Source organism: Phalacrocorax aristotelis, chromosome 9, assembly GCF_949628215.1.
Source record: "Phalacrocorax aristotelis chromosome 9, bGulAri2.1, whole genome shotgun sequence".
NCBI lineage: Eukaryota > Metazoa > Chordata > Aves > Suliformes > Phalacrocoracidae > Phalacrocorax > Phalacrocorax aristotelis.
In genome coordinates, this window is record NC_134284.1 from 35,154,514 (window position 1) to 35,170,866 (window position 16,353).

At 61.0% G+C, this 16,353-nt stretch overlaps 1 protein-coding gene across 5 annotated transcripts; it reads left to right on the top strand.

The window, feature by feature from the left end:
* The first annotated feature begins 1,200 nt into the window (after positions 1–1,200).
* On the top strand, positions 1,201–16,208 carry NID2 (nidogen 2). 5 transcript variants are annotated; one of them, XM_075104330.1, is made up of 22 exons: positions 1,201–1,455; positions 2,133–2,441; positions 5,358–5,590; positions 5,848–6,260; positions 6,884–7,033; positions 7,111–7,356; positions 7,655–7,855; positions 8,020–8,238; positions 8,552–8,695; positions 9,551–9,679; positions 9,771–9,914; positions 10,015–10,134; positions 10,227–10,466; positions 11,082–11,321; positions 11,423–11,674; positions 11,841–12,010; positions 12,815–12,944; positions 13,141–13,312; positions 13,949–14,106; positions 14,378–14,501; positions 15,294–15,406; positions 15,494–16,208. In XM_075104330.1, exons 1-22 carry the CDS (start codon positions 1,261–1,263, stop codon positions 15,502–15,504), a joined length of 4,113 nt encoding a protein of 1,370 aa, XP_074960431.1. In that variant the 5' UTR covers positions 1,201–1,260; the 3' UTR covers positions 15,505–16,208. The 5 variants fall into 5 exon arrangements, with proteins under 5 accessions (XP_074960431.1, XP_074960433.1, XP_074960432.1 ...); XM_075104332.1 differs by having other exon boundaries at positions 1,202–1,455; positions 11,453–11,674; XM_075104331.1 differs by having other exon boundaries at positions 1,202–1,455; positions 11,085–11,321.
* The last annotated feature ends 145 nt before the right edge of the window (positions 16,209–16,353 follow it).

Below are 16,353 nucleotides of genomic sequence, written 5' to 3' on the forward strand. Positions count from 1 at the left end.
CGCGGTCACGCTCGCCGGGACAGCTTGTCCCCAGCCCTGGCACGGGTGGGAGCTGCTTTCCAGGATGCTCTGGCTGCGGCGGCTCTCACACTACTCAGATGGAGAGGGGACAGGGGCCGCAGTGACATGTCCCCATTACAAAACAGGGACAGGGCGGAGGGTGTCCAGCTGCTTCCCCCGTGAGGATTCCTGCTGGGAATGCCATGAATGCAGCCCTGATTTCTTTCTCTCGCCAGCCGATGGGGTTTGACACTTCTCTCCTTGTTATCTGACATTCCTCGGGCATGTATATATTTTGGGACAGATGCGATACACTGGCCTGGGGCCAGGGAAGTGCTCCAGGAAGATGGACTGGAGCTTTTGGCTTCTCCCAGCCTGGATTTCCAGGAGCGCTCAGTGAATCAGGCTGCCTGTATTTGGGGGTGTCCTTTCCTCCACCACTGCGGGTCCCCCCCACCCCAACACCCCAAATCAAAGCCAGGAACCCCCTCCCGGCTGCCTGTCCTTGAAGCGTCAGTCCTTCCAGACCTCTCTGGATGGAGATGGCGGAAGATGGGTCTGAGAAAGGACAAGCAGTGGTGACCCCGCGCCCGGGGCCATCGTCCGTGCGTGGGGAGCCCGTGGCGCAGCCGCCTCCGCTCGCTGACAACGTGCCAGTTGAGCTGCACGACATATTTTGGCCGGGTGGATGTTCCAGCTTTCCAAACCCCCAACCCCCCCGCCCCCCTCCCGCCCCCCCCCGCCTTTCCCTGATCCCCTGGGGAATAAGGAGTCACGTTTCTGTCCGGCTCAAGGGAGCGGGATCCGAGGGGAGCGAGTGGGGAGCAGCCAGGGCCCCCTGCCCACGCCCCGACCCCCGACCCCGGCTGGCTGCGGGCCCGGCTCCGGGCGGGTTGCGGAGAGGGCGGGGGGGTGCAGGGCTCCGGGGAGCCGGCGGGGGACGAAGGGGGGGATCCCCCCTATCCCCCAGGGGATGCCACCGTGGTACCCAGCCCGGAGGGGGTGGAGGGATGGGAGGAGGTGGGGGGGTGTGTTACAGCCCCGGGGCGGATTTTGGGGTAAGACCCGATTGGCCGGGGCCGGGGATCCAATGGCGGCGTGGCCGCGCCCCGTCCCGCCCCAGCGGCTCCCGTTCCCTCCGGCGGGTCGGGGCCGCCCCGTCGGGTCCGCTCCGGTTCGCCCCGTCGGGTCCGCCCGGCGCCGTGCGGGGCGGGGGGGGGGGGTGGTGCCTGGGGGGGGGTCCCCTGCACCGGCGGAGGGATGCGGGCGGTGGCGGAGCTGGCCGTGCTGGCGGCGGTGCTGGCGGTGGGAGCAGCCCTGTCCCGCCGGGGACTGCTGCCCCACGGCCCGGCCCGCGGCGATGCCCGGTTGCGGCCCGGGGACGACGAGAGCTCGCCCGGGGTGTCGCTGCCCCGCACCCTGCGCCTCTACGGCCGCGCCGCCCGCCGCCTCTACGTGAGTCCCGGCTGGCCCCGGCCCCCCTCCCCTGCCCTCCTTCCCCCCGGCCTTCCTTCCAGCCCCCCTTCCTCCTCTCCATCATCTCCCTCTGTCCCTCCATCTCCTATCCTTCCCATCCCTCCACCCTCCTTCCATCCCTCCCTGTCTCTCCGTCTTCCCACCATCCCTCCATCCCACCATCCCACCACCCCTCCCTCCTCCTATCTTTTCACCCTTCCACCTTTCCCCCGAGCCGTTCCCGTCGACACCCATCTCCCCTTACTCCCTCTCCCCACCCCTGCCCCTCCATACGTGACTTCGCTGACGCCACCCCAGCACCACCGCACGTGTCTTTTCTCCGTCCATCCCTTTTCTCCATCCCTTTTCCCCCCTCCACCCTGCTCCCGCTGTCTCCTGCCCGGTGTCTCCGGCTGTGGAGGAACAAGAGGGCTTTCTCCTCTGCAGCTGTTCCCCCGCCAGTAGCGGCTGCAGCTGGGATGGCCCCTGAGTTCTGCAGCTCTCTGGGGGATAGAGAAACCTGAGGTCTTTGTTTTCTCCCTGGCCGGATGGGGCCACGCGGTCTCAGGGCTCTCAGCCCTGTGCCCCACTCCACCTGGGAGGGGGGACATGGCAGGGCGACCGGTGGCAGAGGCACCTCTGCAGCTCCTGAGCACACTGTGCTGCTCTCCCTGCAGGTGGGGACCAACGGGGTCATCTCCACCCAGGATTTCCCCAGGGAGACCCAGTACGTGGATGACGATTTCCCTACAGACTTCCCCGTCATCGCTCCCTTCCTGGCCGACCTCGACACCTCCGGTGACAGAGGGAACATCTACTACCGGCAAGACGATTCTCCAGACGTGCTGGACCTGGCTGCGGGCTACATCCAGGCTGGGTTCCCCCGCACCGCCAGCTCCTTCGTGCCCACAAATGTGTTCATCGCCACCTGGGAGGACGTGGGCGCCTACCAGGAGCTCTCGCAGGACACTGAACCCTCCGAGAAGGTGAGGCCGATGGGCTGAGGTTGGACGTCCATCCTATGTGTTGTGAGAGGATGTGTCTTCCTTCTGTAGCACCCGAAATGCTCAGTCTTGTCTTTCTGGGCAGCTGGATGGTGGGTCCAGTCTTGGATGAGCACCGGGGGAGACATGGAGCTTCTCCCCTCTGCTCAGAGCTGTGGCGGTGGTGGGTCTGTCAGCTTTGCTGATGGGCAGAAGAAATTTAGATGTTGCCTTCAACTCTGTGGTGGGAGGTGCTCTGGCTTTTGCCGGCTGTTTAGGCAAAGCTTTACAGCACCGGTGGCTCTGGATTTGCAGGGCAAAGTTAGGCCAGGGGCAGCTGGGGGAAGCCGTGACCCAGGTCACCCATCGTGCTCCTGACCTTTTCCTGGTGGCTTTGGGGCTGGTCCTTCATTCTGCCTGCACGCCGATTAATGCTGCCAGCGAGGGATCGGCTTCGGCGTTTCTACCATGGGTTGATTCTGTGTCTGGAAAACAAGCTCGTAGGTGGTCCATCAGGTCATGGACCTGAGCTCTCCACCCATGGGCTGATAAGGCTCCTGCGTGGGTGGACCTACAGCACTGCCTTTCCCCGAAAATGCTGGATCCACTGCTGGGACAGGAGCTGTCACGTTAGGCTCGTGACGTGCCAAGGAGGTGACAGTGACGCTCTGCCGGCAGGATGGGCTTCTTGAAACGAGCTGAATATGAAGAGCTGCAAGAGAAAAGCTCTTGTGATGAATACCCAGAGCTGGTGCGATGGGTGACAGGCTCTCGCCGCGGTAGGGCGGGCTGAACCCAAAACCTGTGGGGCACCGGGAGCCGTCCCCACCGGCCACCCCCTGCTTCGGGGCCCTTCAGTAGCGGACTGCTGAGAGCATTGGCCAAGCAAGGGAAGAAACAGAGGTTTGGAAGGAAACAACCCACATTTTTTCCTCTAATTTAAAACTTGGGAAAGCAGCTGAAGAGATGCCATCAGGGGCCTCACAGCGACCTTGCAGCCGTCAAAAACGCAGCCTCCTCTTCCCAATTGTTTTTGTTTTTTTTTCCTCTCTGAGAAGTTGGATCAGGTTTTGAAATGAAACCGGTCTTGCTTGGAAATGAGCAGCTCCAGGGAAAGCTTCATTCAAGATGCACCGAAATGCAGCTTGTGCCTGTGCTTCGCTGAACTCCCCCTTAGCCAAAACTGCTAAAAAACCTCCCCAAACACCACTTCTTTTCTTACCAAACATCCCATTTATTGAAACGCTGCCCTCCTGCTGCTCAGAACCTGGATTTACCTCGAAGCCTTTACCCCCCCTGCTTTGGAAAGTCACGACTTGTCCTTTTTGAGCCTCAAAAGCAGAAACCTGGGTTGAGGTGGTGGGGGTTAGAGGCACCCTGGTCCCCTGCCCTGGGGGTCCTGCCCTGCTGGGAGGTCTGGCAGTGCTGCCGGCAGCGCCCTGTCCCCTCCAGCTCCGTGGGGACATGCTCCTGATCCCTGCAGTGACACTTTCCAGGGCTGTGGAGTGGGGGCGAGAGCTGACCCCGCTCTTACGGCAGCAAAAACTGCCCTTTGGGCTGGAATTTGCCCTTTGCAGCTCTTTGCCGGGAGCAGCCGGCTGCGAGCCAGGGGCTGCCCCCGCCTCGCTCTCTGCCCCGTGTCCCGCCGTGCCAGCGCCGTGTTGTCACCCGCCGGGTCCCCCCTCGCCGCCTGCCGCAAGGCAAAACGAGACCCGCAGCTGCCGCCACAGTTTGGCTGCGTGGGAGAGGAATCCGGCCCTGGGGAGGGGGGTGTTTTTCACTCCCCACCACAGCTTTTTGGCCGCCTTTGCATGGGGTCTCTGAATGCCCGAGTGTGTGACGCGCACAACAAGGCTCTTTATATCCCATGGGGCCGCCGGGAAACCCTGCGATGCCCCGGGGGCCCTGTGCCCCAGAATTGGGGCTGGTGCTGTGGGGACAAGCAGGGCTGGGCTGGGGGGGGCGGTGTTCCCCCCCGGATCCTGCCCGCTGCTCTGGCGGTGGAACTGGGAATTTAACAGTTTTTCCCTGTTTGCTGCTACCAGCAGCTCCTGGGGAAGGGCTGCTGCTGCATTCTTGTATTTATTCAGAGAGCAGGACCTCTGCAGGGTGGGGGGGCTGGCCCAAATGCTGCAAACATTGGTTTCTCTGCATTCGGGGTGACTGTGATGTGTGTGTGTGTGTATTCTCCAGTGGCTCGTAAGGGTTGTGCTCGCTTCGCAGCCTGCCCGTCCGTGGGTTACTGCTGCGGTCCCGCTCTGCCGCGCAGGCTCACTTGGGGCTGGCATGGCCCCAAGGCTCGCAGGTCTGGCACGGCAGGCAGCCAGCGTGCCTATAGCGGGACGTATGGGTGTGGGGAAGGCAGGAGGACATGCATGTTTTTTCCTGAGGAAACCAAGCTAAAATTGTTCTCAGGGGGAAGCAGGGGGGTGCGGGTTTTCCTCTGGTCCTGATTGCATGGAGGGGGGCTGCTGGTGTCAGGGCAGGACAGGAGGAGGGGGGGTGGGAACGAGGGGCTCCCGGGCTGCAGTGTGGCCAACCCAGTGCCTGGGTTACGTGGCCAGGGATGCTCCTGGGTATGGTATAGGGCTGTCACCAACCTGTGTGCCAGCTCCGAGGGACACCCCTGCACCAATGCAGCTGAGAGGGGGTGGCCTGGCTGTGTCTTGGGCTCCCATGGAGGAGGCTGAGGACCTTCCCAGCATGTTACACCACGGTCTGGCCATGCACGAGCAGCCCCTGCTCCTGCTCTTCCCCAGGAGGTGTCTGCAGGCTGATGGAGGGCTCTTTCAGGGTGCTTACATGTATGGTGGTGTGTGCGGAGGCAGTTGTTTTGTCCCCAGTCCCTTCCCTGTCTCAGTCCTCCGCTGGGGTCCTGCCTTCCTGTGACGTCCGTCTGTCCTGCTCTCCCTTTGGCAGCTCAACACCTTCCAGGCTGTCATAGCCTACGATGATGAGGACACCTACGCCATATTCCTCTACCCTGATGGTGGCCTCCAGTTCCTGGGGACGCGGCCCAAGGAGTCCTACAACGTCCAGCTGGAGCTGCCAGCCAGGGTGGGCTTCAGCTGGGGAGACGGCGATGACCCGAAGAGGGACGGGCTCTTCCACAGCCTGGCCAGCAGCGAGCAGGCTCTGAGGCACCTGGAGCGGTGCGTGGTGCCTGGGGGGCTGTGTGGGGTGGGCAGGGGGAGCTGGGTCACCTCCTTCCAGCCCCAGGAGCCTTTTAAAGCCTGTAAGAAGGAGGGGAGTGAGCTGGGGGTGATGGGCTGCACTGGGGGACTCAGCCCCACACGCACAGGAGCTTTTCAGAGCTGCATTTGGGGAGGGGGGGTGCGGAGCAGGGTGGGTAACTCGGGGGGTTTCCCACCGCAGCTGTGATGGACGTGTGTGTGCTGCTGTCCCGCAGGGAGAGCAACACGGGGGTACCCGGCGTGTGGGTCTTCCACGTGGGCAGCACAGCCTCCCTGGAGCACGTGGAGCCAGGGAGCGGCGGGGGAGCCAGCCCCAAAACCCGTGCCCATGGTGCTGCCGACTACACCCACGCACTCTACAGCCATGCAGACCATGCATCCACGGAGCTGCCAGTGCAGCACGGCTTGCAGGCCACATCACTGCATCCTGACCATGGACCCCGTGCCCCGGCGCTGCTGAGCATCGTCCCCGAGGGTCTGCCTGTGTCCTCGGGGCAGGAGCGGAGCCGTCGGCTGCACCCCGATGGGGACCGTGGCACCCAGCGGAGCTACTTCCCCAACCCCTCTTCCTACAGCTCTGGGCATCATGGCGTTGGCGTGGAGGAAGATGTGCATTTTAATTCTGACGGTGAGTGGCCGCAGCCCCTCAGATGAGCGAACAGGGATGTCTCGTGGTGGGTGGCTCCCTAAAAAGGCCTCTTCTCTGCAAGCTCATCTCTTCCCAAGCAGCTGGGGCTGGAGCTAGCATGGGCTGGCATTGCTCCTGCAAAGCTGCTGCCCTTCCAGCTCCTCTCCTCCCAGCCAAATCCTGCTGCCAAGGGGCTGCTGGAGCCATACGTCCCTGCCTGCCTGGTTTGCTGCTGCTCTGCCCTGCCTTGCAAGGAGGGAAGCTCAGGGGACGGGAAGCGCAGGGAACAGGTCCCGGGATGGGGCCAGGGCTGGCTCTGCCGTCCCCCCAGCTGGGGAGCTTCCATGGCACATGCCTGGGGACCAAAGCTCTGTCCCTGGCTGGCTGTCTCCCAAAAATACGCAGGAACTTGATCTCTCACCCTCTGTCAGATCTGCCTGAAATCAGGCAACAGGTTTGAAACCATGAGCCTCCCATGTGCATCCCATGCGGCTTTCTTGCGAAGTGCCACTGCCAGCTGTCCTGGCTCCTGACGGTGTTTTTGGGAGAGAGGAGGCAGGATACCCATGCCGAGGAGGGGTGGATTTGTCACCATGTCCCCAACCCTCTCCCCTTGGCTCCAGTGTTCACCTACAGCGCAGCCAGCAAGGAGACATGCGCCCAGCACCACGGGCGCTGCTCCCCACACGCCTTCTGCACCGACTACGCCACCGGTGTCTGCTGCCACTGCCGGGCCACCTACTACGGCAACGGGCGGCAGTGTCTGCCTGAAGGTACGTGGGGTGGGTGGCGGCGATGGGCACCCCGTGCCTGGGCAGCCACTACCAGGGGTGTCCATCTCCCTGCCCAGGGGCCGTGCATCGCCTCAACGGGAAGGTGAGTGGAAGCCTGATGGTGGGGCGGGCATCCATCCGCTTCCAGGACGTCGACCTGCACGCCTACATTGTGGGTAGCGACGGCCGAACCTACACGGCCATCAGTGGGGTGCCCCAGCCCGCTGCCCGTGCCCTCCTGCCCCTCCTGCCCATCGGCGGGCTCTTTGCCTGGCTCTTCGCCTTGGAGGAGCCCGGCTCCGAGAACGGCTTCAGCATCACCGGTGAGTGGGGACCCAGGATGCACCACCGAGCCCTGTTGCTCCGAGGGATGCAGCTCCTGATGGGGTGGCCTGGCTCAGATGCGGGGTGATGTGTGGCTTGGGGCAGGTGATGAGGGGTGCAGGTGGGGGTTTAGGGCAGCTCCACGGCTCCTCCCGTCACCTCCCCATGTCCAGCTGGCTGTCGCCTCCCTGCTGTGAGCCCTTACGGGTGTGCCAGAGGAGCAAGGAAGGATGCTTTGGGGATGTATTCCTTAAGAATCCAGCAACGGAATGCCGCCTATTCCCTTTTCCTGCCCAGGTGCTGAATTCACCCAGAGCCTGGAGGTGACCTTCTACCCCGGCGAGGAGACTGTCTATGTCACTCAGACAGCTGAGGGTCTGGGGCCGGACAATTACTTAAGCCTTAAGACACACATCCAGGGCCAAGTGCCATTTCTCCCGGAGAATGTCACTGTCCACATCGCTCCCTACAAGGAGTTTTACTACTACTCCAGCTCAGGTAAGAGCCCATGCTCAGCCCCAGGTTTGGTTTCTCGCACACTATCCCTGTGTTGAAGGAGCCTCAAACCACCCCGTCCCCACTGTGGTTCCCAAAATCCAAGAGGGAGCAATGCTAAAGCCGCTTCTCCCCCATCCCGGGGGTGTTTTCTCACCATCCGGCAGCCGTGATGTCCTCTGCTCACCGGGAGTACGTCCTGGCCGCGGGGACTGCCAACCAGACCTTGTCCTACCGCCTGCGCCAGAACATCACCTTCGCCGGCTGCCCGCACGCCCGCCTGCCCGCCCGGCAGCGGCTCAGCGTGGCACGTGCCTTCACCCTCTACGACGGCCAGGAGCACGTCCTGCGCTACGCCCTCGCCGCCCGCATCGGCTCGGCACAAGGTGAGCTCCAGCACCCACCCCGGGGTGCCACCTCAGGGTGCCAGCCCCCACCAGGGGATGCTGCTGCCTCCTGCCCGCTCCCAAAGCTGTGGCATGCTCGGTTTGCCCAAAAACAGCCAAAAGAGAGGTTTGTTTTTTTTTCCAAGCAGCTTGAGCCAAAGTGCTCAAGCACTTGTGGGGGGGCTACAATGAGGGTGACACAGCCATGGTTCCCTGCATGGGATGAGGGTGCTGAGGCGCAGCAGCAATGCCTGTGTCAGATACAAGTGTCTCCCAGGCCTTTTCCCCTGCTAACGCCCTCCCTTGCCCGCAGACAATGCCGAGAATCCCCCGGTGAACCCATGCCACGACAACACGCACACGTGCGAGGCAACGGCACGCTGCCAGCCCGGCACAGGGATGGAGTACACGTGCGAGTGCGCAGCTGGGTACCGCAGAGACGGACGGGGCTGCCGAGGTGAGCCGGGGGCTGCGGGCGGGGGGTGGTGGTGGGCTTTCCAGTGCACCCTGTCCCCCATGGGGCACCATGGTGGCCACTGCCATTTGACGTGCTGGGATGTGCCACAGCATTGCAGTACCCGTGCACTTAAGAGCTTCTGGAGCTCCTGAAGGGTTTGGGTGAATCATGGGGGGGAAGTGCTGGGGGGCTGCCAGGGTCTGGGGGAACCTGGGGAAGCATTCCAGGAGTGTTGTGGGGACAGAGGAAGTGGCAGACATAGGACAGGCAGCTTGGGGCAGGACATCTCCCCCAGGCTAGGAGCTGTCAGACCCCAAAAATCGGGGTGTCCCACCACTGCTGGGACACCCAATGTCTCCCCCTTCATAGAATCACAGAATCATTAAGGTTGGAAAAGACCTCTAGGATCACCAAGTCCAAACTCCTAACCCAACACCCCCAGGCCTCCTAAACCATGGCCCCAAGTGCCACGTCTACGTATTTTTGAACCCCCCCCAGGGATGGTGACTCCCCCACCTCTCTGGGCAGCCTGTGCCAGGGCCTGACCACTCCCTCAGGAAAGACATTTTCCCTAATATCCATCTAAACCTCCCCTGACGCAGCCTGAGGCCGTTTCGTCTCGTCCCGTCACTGGTGACTTGGGAGCAGAGACCAGCTCCCCCCCTCACTCCAGCCCCTCTCAGGCAGCTGCAGAGAGCGAGAAGGGCTCCCCTCAGCCTCCCCTTCTCCAGGCTAAACCCCCCCAGCCCCCTCAGCCGCCCCCCAGCACACTTGTGCTCCAGACCCTGCCCCAGCCCCGCTGCCCTTCTCTGGACACGCTCCAGCCCCTCAAGGGCCTTCTTGTACTTCCTCTAGAAGTGGACGAGTGCGCGGAGGGCCTCAGCCAGTGCGGCCCCTTCACCATCTGCCTGAACGTGCCCGGCAGCTACCGGTGTGAGTGCCGCAGCGGGTACCAGCTGGCGGAGGATGGGCAGGCGTGCGTGCGTAAGTGCCGGCTACACAGTTCGGGGTCCTCCTGACATCTGTGCCCCATGGGGCTCACCCCAGCCACCTCCTTAACCCCCTGTCCCTGCAGCGCTGGTGCCGGCGACCAACCCCTGCGAGGACGGGAGCCACCCCTGCGCACCGGGGGACCGGGCACGCTGCCTGCCCCACGCCGGGGGCCGCACCACCTGCGAGTGCCTTCCCGGGTACGCCGGTGATGGCATCGTCTGCTCCGGTACGTGGGCATGGGAGGGACCCCAGGGTGCCTGCCAGGGTGGCACTACGCAGCTGCTGGGGTGGCCTGCCCGGCTGACCCCCATCCTCCCCACTCACAGACATGGATGAGTGCACCGAAAACCCGTGTCACCCGGCTGCCACCTGCTACAACACGCCGGGCTCCTTCTCCTGCCGGTGCCAGCCTGGCTACGAGGGTGACGGCTTCCAGTGCACGCACGGTAAGGCTGCCCGGCTCACCCCCATGCTGGCTATGCCCGGGGTGGCTTCCCCCATCGTCACTGTGCTGCCGTTTTGGCTCTCCCGGCTGCAGAAGGGAACACACAGCGGCTGACCCCCTGCCAGCACGAGCAGCTGTACCCACGGGCGGTGCCGCCAGGACCCTCACTCGTGGGTGATGGGCACGTGCCCCAGTGCGACGAGGAGGGTCGGTACCGGCCCCTGCAGTGCCACAGCAGCACTGGGCACTGCTGGTGCGTGGACACCGCGGGGCAGGAGATCGCCGGCACGCGGACGGCGCCGGGCCGCACACCGCCTCGCTGCGGGAGCCCAGGTCGGTGTCACCCTGCAGCGCCTGGGGGGGGTGAGGGGAGGCGGGTCGGGTCCTTCGGCATCTCGTCGGTATCCCGATGGGATCAGCAGGCACCCAGGAGATGCCCTGGCTGCTGCGTGGGTTGTGCTGGGTGGCAGAGCTGGGGGCTGGAGCAGGCAGAGCCTTGCCCATCCCACATGGCTGCAGCACTTCGGCCCCAGCCACAAGCAGAGTGGGGACAGCAGGGCTGTGGCGGGTGCAGGGGACCCAACCACCCAAACAGGGACTCTTCTGCCATGGCTTGGGTGCAAGATGCTGTGAAATGGGTGGTTGGGTACCTCGGGGGGCTCCTGGGTCTTCAGGGTGCCCTGGCCCACAGCGTTATAGTGGCAGTGGCCATTGGGGCACCTTCAGTGTCATCTTGCGATGGAGGGGACAGCCACGGGGTACCGAGGGGGCTGGAGAGGGGCAGCCTTGACCCCCCCCGGCCCAAGGGATGAGGCCAGACGGTGCTGGCAGACCATGACCCAGCACCTGCAGCCCTGGGTGAAGCAGGGACAAACCTGGGTGCCACGCAGGTCCAGGGGACCTGCGTGGCAACCCCTGAGCCCAGGCTGGGGGGGCTTTTGCTGCCAGCAGAGTCCATCCAGCGGCTGACCCCCTGCGAACACGAGCGGCTGTACCCACGGGCGGTGCCGCCGGGACCCTCACCCGTGGGCAACGGGCACGTGCCCCAGTGCGACGAGGAGGGTCGGTACCGGCCCCTGCAGTGCCACAGCAGCACTGGGCACTGCTGGTGCGTGGACGCCGCGGGGCAGGAGATCGCCGGCACGCGGACGGCGCCGGGCCACACGCCGCCTCGCTGTGGGAGCCCAGGTCAGTGCCTGGGGGAGCAGGGGATGCTGTCCCTTCCCTGCAGCACCCCAGGATCCTTAGCACGGAAGGGCACCCCGGCTTACACATGGGATCCATCACAGGAGGGTTGACGGTTGCCTTCTCTGTGCCAGAGCCTACGGAGCGGCCCCGCACCATGTGCGAGCGCTGGCGGCAGAGCTTGCTGGAGCACTACGGGGGCAGCCCCCGCAGCGACCAGTACGTGCCACAGTGCGATGCGGGGGGCGACTTCACCCCGCTGCAGTGCCACGGGGACAGCGGGTACTGCTGGTGCGTGGACGAGAGTGGCAGGGAGATCCAGGGCACGCGCTCGGAGCCCGGCAGCACACCGCCATGTAAGAGCTCGGCACCCTGTGTGTGACCCCCCGCCCCACCTCATCTAGCACAGCAGAAGCTCCTGGAGCTGCACCCTGCTCCTGTTGGGGTGCAGAGCCAAGGGGACAATGGTCCCTGAGCCATCTCTCTGTGTTGTGTGTGTGTCCCCCCCCATTTATGCGCCAGGTCTCCCCAGCATCGCGCCGCCCAGCGTCCAGCCCTCACCCCGGCCCGACGTGTCCCCACCGGCCACAGGGACCTTTCTGCTCTACGCTCAGGGACAGCAAATCGGCTACCTCCCGCTCAACGGCACGCGGCTGCAGAAGGAGGCGGCGAAGACCCTGCTCTCCCTGCATGTACAGTATCCCCGGCGCCGGGGTCGGGGTGCGGGACCACTGGTGGGAGTTAAGGACATGCTGATTCTGCGGCTCTGTGTTTCGCATCTCCCCGGACCGCTCTTGGCTGAGCTGTGATGGTTTGAGGGAGTCACCTCTTGAAGGCTGATGTTGGTTTGTGGGGACGTTGGCCGTGCTGGCTGTCTTGGCGCTGAGATGGAGGAGGAGCGCACTCACCTCTTCCTCCAGCCATCCCGCAGCAGAGGGGCAGGTCACAACCCGGCTGGAGCGTAGGTGCTTGCAGACCTCCCCCAGCCATCAGTCCCAGGCTGCCAGCTGCATGTCTCCACTGCAAAACTTGTCTTTTCCTTTCCTTGGACTCCTCTTGGAGCGTGGCCATGAGCATCTCCAGCCAGGCCAAAGCGAGGGAGAGGAACGCTGAAAGCTGGGCCATGACCCTCCCTGCACCCCAGGGAACTGAAACACCTTGCCAAGTATTCCCTTTCCCCATCCTGAAGGTCATTCCTTGGGCTGGCTTCGCTGTTGGAGCTGTCTCTCCATCAGCCAAAGGGTTTCAAACCCATCTGGACGTGGGTGGGTGCCTGTGACAGCTGGCCTAAAAAACTCTGCTGCAGGATTCGGCTGGGGGTGTGCAGTAGGAGCCTGTTGGTGTTGGGTTTTAAAAGGAATTTGAGCATCATTCCCCATCGCTGCATCCTGCGGAGCGCCCTGGGCAGCTCCCCATGCCGGCTGGTGGGATAAGGGGGCTCACTGAGCCTCCTGGCCGTGGCCCAGGCAGGATTTCACCCTGTGACCCTCTCCCAGGGCTCCATTGTGGTGGGGATCGACTATGACTGCCGGGAGAAGATGATCTACTGGACCGATGTGGCCGGCCGGACCATAAGCCGGGCAAGCCTGGAGCCAGGTGCCGAGCCAGAGACCGTTATCACCTCAGGTGTGCTCCCATCACCAGTGACCTCTGCCCAAAGCCCCATCAGCGCCTCTGCGCCACTTTGTGCCCATGGCGGCGCTGGGGCTGCCCCGCTTTGGGGTTCCCATCTGCGCTCACGTCCCTTGGCTGGGTCAGGACACCGCAACGAGTCCGGGAGCCGCACGTCCCCAGCCGCTGACCGCATCCATCCCTCTGGCAGGGCTCATCAGCCCCGAGGGGCTGGCAGTGGACCACCTGCGCCGAGCCATGTTCTGGACAGACAGCGGCCTGGATAGGATCGAAAGAGCCCGGCTGGACGGCTCTGAGCGGCGGGTGCTCTTCGACACGGAGCTCGTCAACCCCCGGGCCATCGCCGTGGACCCCGTCCGAGGGTGAGCAGCAGTGTTTCTGGAGGGATTTGCACGCAGGGCTTTGCAAGGTGCTGGCAGGACAGCACTTGCCAGATTTCCAGTAGGAGCCATGTTTTGGGGAAAAAAACAGAGAGGGGCTGTTTGTGGTGGGATAAGGTATGACCCTCAGAGGAGGGTCAGCGCAGGCAGCGGTGCCAAGGCCCCATCCTGACCCTGGGAGCAGCTCTCCTACGTCGCACACCCCGGAGGAAGGATTGGCTCTGTTCCCCACCTCCTCTTTTATTTAATAACTCAGGATTTGGCTAAACCTGCTGTTTCATTGTCAGGATGTACATTATTTTTAAAAGCTTTGAAACACGCCTGGCGTTTGAAAACACAAGCTGCGCCTCTGGGGTGCTGTTGCGATACAAAATGTGCTACTCCTAAGACTCGCCCTCGTGTAGGAGCTACAGTTTGGGTTGTAAACATGTTTGACATAATTCTGGTTTTCTTTTAGAGATTTTTTTTGAGTCAAATAAAGATTTATTTCAGGCACTGTTAAGGGGAAAACCAGGCCTCTCTCCTGACACGAACCAGTAACGAAGAGAAAGCCAATAATCGCCTACCACTCCTTACTGTTGTGCGTCCTGTTTGCTCATTATGTAATTATTTCCCAAGCAACCTTTACTGGACGGACTGGAATCGTGAAGCGCCCAAAATCGAAACTTCCACTGTCAACGGAGCCAACAGGAGGGTCCTGGTGAACAAGGACATCGGGTTGCCCAACGGCCTGACGTTCGACCCCTTCTCCAAGCTGCTCTGTTGGGCAGACGCAGGTAACTTCACCGAGGACGGATTAGTCTGCAACACGCTAAGCCTTGAGGGGAAAAACAGCTATGTACGTCTTCAGCCCATCGCTACCTGCGATCCTCTCTACCCCCTCCCACTATCCTGCCCCAGAGGACTTGGCGTGATGGGGCTGGGGGACTCGCACCACAAACTGCTTCTACAGCCTTAGGCTGAGAAGCTGTTTCAGAAATCGGTGAATACAAAGAATGTGTTTGGTGTGGGGTGTTGTGGCCTGGTAACTGTCTTGTGTTTGAAAAGGAACGAAGCACCTGGAGTGCACATTCCCTGACGGCACGGGCCGGCGCGTCATACAGAACAACCTCAACTACCCCTTCAGCGTCGTTAGTTACGCCAATCACTTCTACCACACGGACTGGAGACGGTAAGGAAAGAAAACCCGCTGCCTGCCATGGCCGGGAGTGCTGAGCTAGCAGGTCCTGGGGCTCCGCTCCCCGGAACAGCTGCAAGCCAGCCTCTGCCACTCCCTGCCAGAGTCATGCTAGCGAGCAGCTGGGAGGGCCTTTGAGCCGGGGGGGGGGGGGGAAAAACAAACGCCACCCCCAGCCTGCTCCCTGGTCCCGAGCCCTGGAACCTCACCAGAGCGCTCTCCTGGGTCTCTGCAGTGCCACGTTCAGCAACACCCGCTTGTACATCTCAGCGCAGAAAGGTTGTTTAGAAACAACCCCAGCTTCCTGGGAGGGCCAGGAATAGTGGTTGTTGGGTGTTTGTTTTTGAATAAAAACTTAGCACAAGTTTCTGAATCTAGTTTAAGTCAAAGAAAAGATTCTGTCCTCAGCCTTTCCCTCTCCCCCGCCACCCGAGGCCCCCAGCGTCAGGAACTCGCCTCTATTCCCACTCCAGCTGGAAGCTCTCAAAACTTCAATCAAATCTTTGCAGATTACAACAAACACTTAAGTGCTTGCCATGCTTGGAGAAGACTCTTAGGGAGCTAATCTCGCCTTGGAAGGCTGTCTCTGTGACTCTGCAGCACCAACGAGAAAGGCATTAAATGAGCTGGATGTAGATTTTATGGGGCAAATTTCTTTCCACTTGTTCTGCAGGCGTCCAGGCTCACCTCTCTAGCTCCCTCTGTTCTTAAATGCATGTAGATGGGGGGGGAAAACCCCACAGGTTTCCAAGATGAATAAAACACTTCTCTCCCCTTCATCACCAGGGACGGTGTGATAGCTATCGATAAAGAAACTGGCTCCTTCACCGACGAGTATCTTCCAGAGCAGCGATCGCATCTCTATGGAATAACTGCAGTTTATCCCTACTGCCCTGGAGGTAAAACACAACAAAACCCACCCCCTCTCGACTGTCTGACACCTAGGATGCGCTTGACAAGCTAAAGATACCTGTTTCTTTCTGCAGCAAAGAAATAGTAACTGCTATTTCGAGAAACAACAATCTTTGCACCCAAAAGAACTTCAGACCCAGAAAACTGTCACTGCATACAACTAAGGGGGAAAAGCCCTTAACCGAGGCCAATGAAGCGACCTACCTTCCTGCAAAAGATTATCAAGTATTTTTTGAAGCTATACCTCAGGTCTTTACTACTGTATTTTTTAAAAGTGAAAAACATTGATACATTACAAAAAAACCCAGTTCCTGTGACTCCTAGGCCATTACTCTAACTCTTGCTTATGCAAGCAGATTTAAAATGTAGCTTTCTTATTCAAATGGGGTTTTTTATATTGGAAGAATGGAGTAATTTTTAATAGTTTTGACAACTTGACCAAAAAAATAAGCGCATATGGGAAGCTCTGGATGCAGTACCTTGCTGGGTCTAAGTAATCCACAGCCCTGAGGACAGAGACTGTGTGTGCTCCAAAAGCGTGCAGAACAGTTACGTGATATGGCAAAGGCATTGAATTTTTTCCAGAAGACAATTCTGTATTTTCACCACTGCCTCAATGCATGTCTTTTAGTATTTATATTAGAAGAATATGCTAGAAGTGATCTGTTCATGCTTGTTGGTTCTCCCAAGTGCCTTCATAGACCATGTTCAGAAATACCATTTATGTTGTAATGCTTCACTTTTTCTAGGTTACTTCAATAATTGAATAAAATGGTTGTTTTCAGTTTCCCTTTGGATGTAGTTTTTAAATATTTCAGTTACGGAACACGGAGAAGCAGCAAGCCCACCAGGAGCAACGCTGATCACAGGGCAGGACCGCAGCAAAAGAGGAATCTGCAGGGCCTTTATGTAACAGTCCCTTCTCAACACAAAG